Consider the following 11525-nt stretch of genomic DNA (forward strand, 5'->3'; position numbering starts at 1 on the left):
ATGCTTTCAGTCTGTTCATCAAATAAAGTAATCGTGTCTCTTCAGAAAATTTGGACTGAGCTGTTTAGTTCTAGGTCTGTGCGATATTGAAGAAAAATGTGATATGCAATATCTTGTTAAATAATGCGATATTCGATATGCGATACTAATATTGCAATTAGTGTGTTTTTTTTGTTTTTTTTATTTAAAACTGAAAATGATACCATTTGTGTTTCACATTCTCTCTGGGAAAAGAAAGCATCGCTACAACTTCTGAAAGTGACCAGCAGTGCTTTAGCAAACATAAATGTTAAAAAAAAAATTGTGTGTGTATTGTGTGTAACAAGACATGAAACAGAACTGAAGGGATCACATGCTTTCAGAGCGGCGGTTTGTGCGCACATTTCAGTGTGTGTGTGTCAGACTGCAAGGAGTCTTTTTTCCAAGATATTGTGCTTAAAGGTGCACTATGCAACTTTCCGTCCGCTAGGTCACCTATTCAAAACAAAGGTGTAGTTTGATGACGCCAAGTGTGAGCGCAGTATCTTGGGACATGTGGTCTTCACCTCTCAGCCTGAGGAAAATAGGACTCGGGCAGAAATCATGTTCATGGATGGGGTTATTAACGTTACGGCTGTTTCACACCGCAAGCGTGAGCGGCGCGTGAGCAGCGCATATTTTTTCCGGCGCCCATGTTAATCAATGAGTGCATTCACACCGGGAGCAGGAGCAGCGCGTGAGCAGCAGTGAAGCTGGGGTTTCGGTACACTTTTGATGGACAAAATAAATATAATATCACACAAAAAGCACTTAAAATGCACACAAGAAGCACGTGTGGTGTGTTTTAACAATAACTGGAGAATGTCATTAAAGAAAACAGAGAATAAAAAATATCTGTAGAAGATTTAGCCTAGCTTTAAACTTGTTTTATTAATCACTTTGGGTGAAAGTATGGTTATGATTATAAAAAGTAAAGTAAACTAGCCAGAAAATATAATAAACTTCCTTTTAGTTTAGTATGTAATAGGGCTCTAGCATTGCGGGAGCTGCTGTGACGCTGTACAAACGCTTCCAGTGTGAATACTCTCACGCGTCTGCCGCTGCAGTGACGGTGTAGATACGCTGAAGCGCTGCTCATGCTTGCGGTGAGAAACAGCCGTTACTGTAGTGTGAAGCAGAGCAGGACGAGTGTTGTGGAGCTGAGCATGGACGCTGGAGCGATTGTTAAACAAATACCCGCCTCGCGAACACCGGGACTTTTATTATGACGGGACAGAACACAGTCGCCGGGCGCCTGCACTATTTCCACGTTCCCGCTCATGATTATGAGGTAAAGCAGCTCTGTTTATCATATTAGATACATTTAAGTGTGTTTAGAATTATGTTATGACGTTCCTCTGTGCGTTCGCTCAGCTAAGTAACATGTTCACACTGCTAAGAGTAAAGCGCTTCTGCAAAATAAAACCCGAAACTGAGGGTAACGCAGATATGACGCAATTGACAGGCGACTTCCTCAGACGCTGTGTGTGTGGATGACCATGTTTGGTCAGCCACCAGCGAAGACCATTTCTGACCCAGGAAAAACCCTGTTGAAGCATCAAAGTGGAAGTTGCGTAGCTCAATGGAGGGACAGAACGCGCTCAGATTTCATCAAACGTATCTTGATTTGTGTTCCGAAGATGAATGAAAGGTGAAACGACATGATGGCGAGTACATTATGACAATTATACAATTATATTGTTGAGTGAACAATTTCTTAAGAGGTCTTATATTTGGGGATGGAAATAAATGAACTGCGATAAATCCAAACGTGATTATAAACCGTCAAAAGTCTATGATTATATTAAATATATGAGTGCTGCATCTTAAATTACAAAATTGTTAAAGGGGTCATGAATTGAGAAATCAAATCTTCCTTGATCTTGTCTACACTTTAAAAAAATATTGTTGGTTTAACTTAAAAAACGTAAGTTACCTGGTTGCCTTAAAATTTTGAGTTCATTGAAATTAAAAATTTGAGTTGATACTATGAAAAAAAATTGTTTAATAAATAGAAACTCAAAATATTATTGTTTCTGAACCACATTAAAAAAAGTGATAAATCATGAAAAAGCGCAATTTGGCATGTTTCACTGCGTCATCACAAATAACACACACACAATTACCCAATATGCTTACAAAACCTTTTAACAATATTTGAATAAAGGTTGTCGATTCTCAAAAATGTTCATTGTGTGAACTCAAAACTAAGGCAACCAGGTAACTTATTTTTTAATTTTTACAGTGTAAGAGGTCATCATGATGTGTTTATTAAGGTCCGTGGTTAGATCTTAGCACGAACAGGACATTGACTCATCACGAAACTCATACAGCTTTAAATAACAGTACATCAGCCCTACCCTGAAACTAGAGTATAATACAAGAAATTAACTCAGCTAATGTTGAACAGGACTGTCTTGTTTCAATCAAGTAAAAAGATGTAACAGACTCTGTAAAGAGTTGTGCAATTATACAATTATCCCATAAAAGAGATTTAGTTCACATACAAATTTTACACACAAAAAAACGATTTACTCATCCTCACAATACTTTAAAAAGCTTTTAAGCTTTTAAAGCTAATAGCACACAAGTAGTATGGACTTTTATGGCATTTTTGTTGGAGCCCAGACTCTTTCACTGAATGGAAACGCTCTGAAAAATGTCCATATGACTCAGTCACTGGAACAATATGAGGGCACATAAATGATGACAGGATTCTCATTTTTCATTTCTCATTTTTGGGTGAACTGTCCCTTCAAGCTTTTTTACTCATTATGTAATTAGAATTAGAATTGACCCTCCACAGCTCAATGCAGTTGATCAATACGGCCCCTAAAACCACACACAGCTCTAATCAAAGGCATCGACTGTGAAAGCAGCCTTACATTTCATTCATTCTGATTCAGTGTGAAGGAAGAACGCTTGGCTTTAAACAATGACTAACAGAGACTGTAAAGCAACGCACCAGTGGCATAAACTGCTTAAACTAGTCTTACAAGTCAGTCAAGTCATTTTTTCTTTCACCCCGTAATATCTCCGTTACATTAAAAACTGGCATCATTTGAATAAAAAATAAAGAAAATACAAATTACCCCTTGACAAACTGCTCGCTGGTCAGACTGTGTCTTAAAGGGCAACTCCGGTGAGAAATGACCCTAGGGGTAATTAACAGATGGTTACCGAGTAGATCGTTCTCTGGGATGCGTTTTCATGGTAATCGAATGTAAAGAGTTTTATCTCTAAAAACAGATTAGCTTATAACACTTGTCTATGGGGCACAGAGTAAGTCAAATTAAATCCCTAGTTAATGCCACTAACACGGCTCAAAATAGCCTCACACTAACACGGCCGCATCATGAGGGTCCCTACATGCAAACCGAAGCATTGAGAACTTTGTAGGAGTACAAACAGTTTAATAAGAAGATACTTTATAAAGACAGTCCATTACGCGTTTACAGACAGCAGCCATCTTGGAAAACAGTCTCAAAGAGTCGAGCCACGAACGCGGTGCTAAGTGATGAACGGTGACTTGGAATCTCATATGGTCCGTTGTTTCTGGAAGAAAAACACTGAACGCAACAGAGAAAATAAATAAATAAAAATAAAAATGTCCATGTTATTACATTTCACAAACTTAATTCCTATCGACCAGCTCAATTAGAACAGCGCTCGTGACTCGACTCATCGAGACTGTATTCCAAGATGGCTGCTGTCCGTGAACGTGTAATGCACTGTGTTTATAAAGTATCTTCTTATTAAACTGTTTTGAGCCTTGTTAGTGGTATTAACTAGCGATTTAATTTTACTACCCTGTGCCCCATAGACGAGCGTTATAAGGCCGTGTCCACCAAAGCTGAAAACCACCACAAAAAAAAACACTGCCTGCCAAAACGCTCTCAAGCGCTCACAGCGAGGCGTTTTCAGCAGAGCGCCTAGTGTTTTCTGCTGGCTAAAAACGCCTCGCTGTGAGCGCTTGAGAGCGTTTTGGCAGGCAGCGTTTTTTTTTCTTCAGTTGAGACTCTTTGCTTGTTATGATACGGAAAATCCACAGAAGTCTTACTAATTTCACAGGTAGTTTGTTTCTGTATTGATATAAAACTGCAGATCCAATGTACGGTATTTGCGCTGGCTTTTGTTTTAAATCATTTTGTTCCGTTTTATTATTGCTTATTATTGCTTGTTTTCATCTGATGACGACACGCAGAATGTGGCAGTTGGGCTGTGTTGTATTTGTCCCGCCCCTACTCCCCTGTGATTGGACAGCTGGGTGAAGAGTGACAGTGATGAGCGCTGCGTTTTACTCAAAGTTGAACATTCTTCAACTCTCGGCGACCAGTAAAAAATGTTGCGCGCTCAGCGCGAGCGTGAAATACTCGCTCAGCGCCTCGGTGCGTTCCAGGCGTTCTAAAAACGTGGCGCTCTCATTGAAAACGCCAGCCAGCAGCATGAAAAAACGCTTTGGTGGACACACGGCCTAAGTTTATCTGTTTTTAGAGATAAAACTCTTTACATTCGATTTTCATGAAAACGCATCCCAGTCTACTCGGTAACCATCTGTTAATTACCCCTAGGGTCATTTCTCACAGGAGTTGTCCTTTAAAGTGTTAGTTCAGCCAAAAATGAAAATTAGCCCATGATTTACTCACCCTAAAGTCATCCTAGATCCTTCATTCAGACGAATACAATCAGAGATATATTAAACATGTCATTGCTCTTCCAAGCTTTCTAATTGCAGGCCAGAAAAAGCCCCAAAAAAGTGCATCTATATCCATCATATAACTGCTCCACACAGCTCCAGGGGTTATAATAAAGGCCTTCTGAAGCAAAGCAATGGGTTTGTTTAAGAAAAATATCCATAACACGTTATAAAGTAAAATATTTAGCTTCCAGAGGACCGCCTTCCATATTCAACTTATAAAGAAAGTGTGACGCCTCTCGCAGTTCAAAACGCTTATGGCGCGCTCACACCAGACGCGAATGAAGTGATAAGCGTGAGTGATTTACATGTTAAAGTCAACGCAAAGAGGCAAATAGACATTCTCCAGCGCAAATGACGCAAGTTGAGTGTTTGACGTGTGAAATGTGTGATTCGCAAGTTGAAAAATCAGAACTTTGGTGGATATTCGCGCCACGTTAACCAATCAGGAGCTTGCTCTAGTAGTGACAACAATTAGCAGAAAATCATATGTGGAGACCCGGAGCTGTACAATAGCCTACATCTTACTTTATAAAAAACAGGGATAAAAAGGATCTTGCTTAGAAGAAAGTAAGTGAGGAGGTCCGACATTCTGTAAAGTTGTAAAAAACAAAAAGCCCTTTACTGATTTGAAGTGATACATACGTTGATTTCGCCTCGTCTGTTTGGGGAGGTGTTTATACTCGATGCGCGGACTGGGTGAGGAGACGTCATGCTCGGCCAGATTCGCCTGAACTTGTGCTTCTTCGGTTGCGGAGCCGCACGCAAAGTTACAAATTTTGACGTGCACACCGCCAAGCGAAATGAGTCCGTCGTGTACTCCGCGTTGACGTCATTTTTGCAGCGAGCATCCATTTTATTTATTGCTTTTGGTTTTTATTCAAGTGCATTTTTTTTGTTAACAGACTGAAAGTCCATTGCTTTTATTATTTTTGGTTGTTTTGTTAATTTACTGTGGATATTTAAAATGTTTTCCGTTTTCATTGTTAAATAGTCTTTAGAAAAAAAAAGTTTATTGATCTTTGAAAAGGTATACACTGTTAAAAATTATTTCGAAAAAAAGATACCTGGTTGCCTTAAAATTTTGAGTTCATTGAAATTGAGTTAATACAATGAACATTTTTTGAGAATCGACAACCTTTATTAATATATTATTAAAAGATTTTGTAAGCATATTGGGTAATTGTGTGTGTTTTATTTCTGATGATGCAGTGAAACATGCCAAACTGCGCTATTTTCATGATTTATCACATTTTTTATGTGGTTCAGATACAAAAATATTTTGAGTTTCTATTTATTAAACAAATTTCCTTCATTGTATCAACTCAAATTTTTAATTTCAATAAACTCAAAATTAAGGCAACCAGGCTACTTACTTTTTTAAGTTAAGCCAACAAAAAACAACCAATTTTTTTTACAGTGTACCTGCATTATTATGCCATTATCATTATTTTAGATGAAAAGGGTCTCAGAACGACAATATTATTGTTTATTGCAATAATTTCTTGGCCAATTTATCATCCAGCAAAATTTGTTATTGTGACACAGGCCTAACTGTATCGGCATTTTTATATAGAATTAATCTGTGAAATGAGATACTAGTAAAACTTCTGCAGATGTTCCATATAATAACAAGCAAAGAATCTCATATGAAAAAAAACACTGCGCTGCCAAAACGCTTTCAAGTGCCCACAGCGAGGCGTTTCAGCTGGATAAAAACACTTTGGCCTTAGATAGAGGCTAAGTTTATGAAACTGGCCACTGATTTCACTTCCACTGAACACACACATAAACTATTATCTAGCCTGCTCAACTGACTATAAACAGCTCAATACAGTTACTCTTCTCTAACCCAAACTAGTTTCACTAAAAACCAGAGGGCTTCCTTAAAAGCAGAAAAGTCATTCCCTTGAGCAAATCGGTGATGGATCAGTTCTCACAGCACATTTACGTCAGAGACAGCAGGTTTCCTTGAACTGTCACTCATAAACACAAAGCTTATATATCTGATCTACTTGAACTCACCCAGAGGCTGCTGCTCATTCAAAGGCCGGCTTGACCTGAATGGGCTTTCTGGTCAAGATTATTGACCAATGAAGTCTTAAGGACATTAAAAGGGATAATTCAGCCAAATGCAAACAGCACGACATTATAGAATCTGGGCTATTTGAGACGGTCATATTATTTTTAGATAGACTGTTTCTTTTTCAAAATCATTGATGATATTAATAATGCAGCAGTGTTACTAATTTTTTTAACATTCGATCTGTTTTAATGTTTCTCATGGATTCAAAAACGCGCAGTAATGTGATGCTGTTCTCACTTTGATCATGAAAATTATGTGCAGCGCCAATCTGTCATATAGGCTACATAGAATTTTAATAAGAACACGATTAAAGTGTTGTAAATAATTAGGGATGCACGATATTGGATTTTTGCCGATATCCGATATGCCGATATTTTTCAGCTCATTTTGGCCGATGCCGATATATGTTTATTTTTTCCCTTTGTTTGGAAACAACATCATTTTGAGCAAAAACATTTTTTTTTTCATTCTGGTTTCAGATTTCTGAGGTCTCCTTAATAAAAGGATTCTTGTTGAAGATAAATACATTTTAATAAAGTTCTTTTTATGATAAGAGTATATTAAAAGCTCTGAAAATAACAATAATAAAGTCAGTAATTTTTCACCCCAGATGCAGCTGTAACCTAAATATTGTATTTTTGGATTTAACGTTTGTGCACATGAAGTGGGGGTGGGATGACATCCATTGATGCTGTCTTTTAATTCTACAATTATTGTAGAGCTCCTTGGATTATTTTTCATCATCCATTTCATAAAATTTTATTACAGATTAATACACTGCATATAAAAGTATTTAATTTACAAGTGTCATGCTTGTGATTTATGACATCATTACTGATTTGTTTATTCTGAACAAGAAGAACTTCAATTTATTTGTGTATTCTACTTTTCATTGTATTAGTGTAACAACAGCGCACCCACTACATGTATAAATATATAGCGGTCTAGCTGGAGGGCACTAGGACCTGGAGGAGCTTCTGCTGCTGTGGAGGCTGCCGCACGCGCTAGAGAGTGGGGAGACGCGATTGGGCTCGTTTTGGGCTCGTTTTGTTGTGAAAACGTGGCAAATCTGCTGCTGACGGTCACGTCCTTCTGTACGTGCATTCAGAAAATCAAGGCAGCATTTAAAAACAGCCAATATAAATCACTGTACATGCAATGTATTTTCTTGTTTTCACTTGAAGAATAACTGCAGTGCTGACATGGTCTCATCGCTGTAGCACTCCTTGCACACGTGAGTTATTGCAGGTGCATATCAACACGTTATCATATCGGCAAGGCATATCGGCATAATGTTTTCATATCGACCGATGCCGATTTTTATATTTTAAGCGTTTATCGGCCGATTCCGATGTCGTGCCGATAATATCGTGCATCCCTATAAATAATCTGTGGTTTCGTTGCCCGTGTATTAGTGTTGAAGAGCGCATTCAAAATGAGTTTCGTTTTCAAGCCTGTTGGCCAAGTTCACATGTGCATTTGCGTCCTTTTGGGCAGATGTAAATTGTAATAGGCATATATCTGATTATTCTCATAGGATGCGTTTGACTGAGTGTATTAATTCTCTAGCAAAGCTCTGCGGGGTGGTGTATTCACAGTTGCAGCTCAAATACAATGCCCGATATCATTGACTGGGTTATTTGAGACAGTTAGGCCTATTTAGTTTCTTTTTCTTTAAGACATTTATGCATCATAATGTAACAGTTATTTTTTTATAGTCATATGTTCATATTTGCATAGAAATCTCATGTTTTTGTCGCATACATTTTCATAACAGTCTTAAGATAGTTTCATATCTCCATGACGGAGACGCCCCGCCCCCCGCACAAGCCCCGCCCACGGTTAATCGATTACTCGTTTTTGAGACCTATCGATGATCGAAATGAAAAATTGATAAAAATGATTTTTCGTTCATCTTTGGAAGACAAATGACAATCCTTTTGATGAAACCTCCATTGAGCTACACAACTACCACTTTGACGAGATCATAAAACAAATCCATATGAATCGAGTGGTTTAGTCCAAATTTTCTGAATAGCTCGATCACTGTTACTGAATATGATGACCAGATTTAATGTAGGATTTTATTTACATATAAACATTGATCAGCGAACATAAACAGAAGCTCATTTAAATATGTTTGTCGCACAATAACAAACTAAGAAGCTTGCTGAAGCTCAAACGCGCTGCGTAACACGAGAATGAACCTCATTGGTTCTCACTGAAGCTCAAACGTGATGCGTAACACAAGAATGAACCTCATTGGTTCTCGCTGAAGCTCAAACGTGCTGCGTAACACGAGAGTGAACCTCATTGGTTCTCGCTGAAGCTCAAACGTGCTGCGTAACACGAGAATGAACCTCATTGGTTCTCGCTGAAGCTCAAACGTGCTGCGTAACACGAGAGTGAACCTCATTGGTTCTCGCTGAAGCTCAAACGTGCTGCGTAACACGAGAGTGAACCTCATTGGTTCTCGCTGAAGCTCAAACGTGCTGCGTAACACGAGAATGAACCTCATTGACTCTCGCTGAAGCTCAAACGTGCTGCGTAACACGAGAGTGAACCTCATTGGTTCTCGCTGAAGCTCAAACGTGCTGCGTAACACGAGAGTGAACCTCATTGGTTCTCGCTGAAGCTCAAACGTGCTGCGTAACACGAGAGTGAACCTCATTGGTTCTCGCTGAAGCTCAAACGTGCTGCGTGACACGAGAATGAACCTCATTGACTCTCGCTGAAGCTCAAACGTGCTGCGTGACACGAGAGTGAACCTCATTGGTTCTCGCTGAAGCTCAAACGTGCTGCGTAACACGAGAATGAACCTCATTGGTTCTCACTGAAGCTCAAACGTGATGCGTAACACAAGAATGAACCTCATTGGTTCTCGCTGAAGCTCAAACGTGCTGCGTAACACGAGAATAAACCTCATTGGTTCTCGCCGAAGCTCAAACGTGCTGCGTAACACGAGAGTGAACCTCATTGGTTCTCGCTGAAGCTCAAACGTGATGCGTAACACAAGAATGAACCTCATTGGTTCTCGCTGAAGCTCAAACGTGCTGCGTAACACGAGAATGAACCTCATTGGTTCTCGCTGAAGCTCAAGCGTGCTGCGTAACACGAGAGTGAACCTCATTGGTTCTCGCCGAAGCTCAAACGTGATGCGTAACACGAGAATGAACCTCATTGGTTCTCGCTGAAGCTCAAACGTGCTGCGTAACACGAGAATGAACCTCATTGGTTCTCGCTGAAGCTCAAGCGTGCTGCGTAAAACACGAGAATGAACCTCGTTGGTTCTCGCTGAAGCTCAAGCGTGCTGCGTAACACGAGAATGAACCTCATTGGTTCTCGCTGAAGCTCAAACGTGCTGCGTAACACGACAATGAACCTCATTGGTTCTCGCTGAAGCTCAAACGTGCTGCGTAACACGAGAATGAACCTCATTGGTTCTCGCTGAAGCTCAAACGTGCTGCGTAACACGAGAATGAACCTCATTGGTTCTTACACATCAAGCGAACATGCTTGAGTTTCAGTTTACGTAACTGATGAGTAGATGAATGTTTATTTGTGAAAAGGCTAAATTAAATCTTATAAAGTCATACACTGATCAAGTCTCTTCAGAAAATTGACTAATCCGCTCAATTCATATGGATAATTTTTACAATCTTTAAAAACTTTTTGTCAGAGTGGGACATAACGCTCTCAGATTTCATCAAAAGATCTTGAATTGTGTTCAGAAGATGAACAAAAGTCTTACGGGATTGTAATGAAATGTGAGGAAGAGAAAATAACCCTTAAGAGCATCCAAGTGACAGACTGAAATCTGTGTTATTGTAAACTTATTATCCTTCACGCAATCTATTTCAAAGATCCCATAATCAACAAATTAGTCATTCCCTGCCAAATTTGACTGCGGGCCGATCAGATAATCACCTTGTCCGCCCTTTTGTGTCACTCTTATCTGTGATCTCACACTGAGGGGCCTCATTTTGGCCCCAAACTTCACAAACTCTAGTGTTGTTTAGGTATAAAGATGTCAATGGGGTAAATGAGGGAGCATGTTGCCTTTCAAAAGCTCTGAGACTACTGATATATGAAATCTGTACAATAGACTGTACCGGTACTGTAAATAAAGAGATGTTCACAACAAACAACATTCAAGACACTGAGAAAAGACATTCAATACGTTCAACAACCTTCTCAGTTTATCAGACTATATGGCAAGAATCAGCTCACAAAAGAAAGATTATACACCTGATCTGACCTGTAGTACACACACACACACACACACACACACACACACACACACACACACACACACACACACACAGTAAATAAACAGCGTTAGATTGCACTGCTGCTCAATGTAACGTTAGAGTCCGTTGGGCTAAGCTAGAGAGTAGCGCTCGTGCTAGTCCTAATTCATACAGACAAACCGCGTATGTCCATCAAAATGGCTCTGTGGAAGTAAGAACTGACTTTAAAGGGTACTTACAGAAAATATGTCTACATCCGTGGCCGCCATGATGAGGAATGTATGTGTTTGGATAAGGCGAAAGGGAGCTGCCTGCCTTCGTCTCACTCACTGTCCGCTGACACATACACACACACACTGTGTGGTTGAGCTGGAGAATTTACGAACGTTACTATGGTGAAGGTTTTGCTTATGAATTTAAACTACGCAATGTTAACGTTCTGCGCTGATTGGCTGAACGGCTGTTGAATAATAAT

At 39.5% G+C, this 11525-nt stretch overlaps 1 protein-coding gene across 1 annotated transcript in view; it reads right to left on the reverse strand.

Moving 5' to 3' along the window:
- Positions 1 to 11446, reverse strand: part of septin8a (septin 8a) — a 37162-nt gene extending 25716 nt beyond the window's left edge. The window contains exon 1 of the mRNA XM_067424513.1: positions 11290 to 11446. Within this exon, the coding sequence (XP_067280614.1) occupies positions 11290 to 11319 (30 nt within the window). The 5' untranslated portion in view covers positions 11320 to 11446. The remainder of the gene's footprint in view (positions 1 to 11289) is intronic.
- Between the last annotated feature and the right edge of the window lie 79 nt (positions 11447 to 11525).

Source organism: Pseudorasbora parva, chromosome 18 (genome assembly GCF_024679245.1).
Source record: "Pseudorasbora parva isolate DD20220531a chromosome 18, ASM2467924v1, whole genome shotgun sequence".
Taxonomy (NCBI): domain Eukaryota; kingdom Metazoa; phylum Chordata; class Actinopteri; order Cypriniformes; family Gobionidae; genus Pseudorasbora; species Pseudorasbora parva.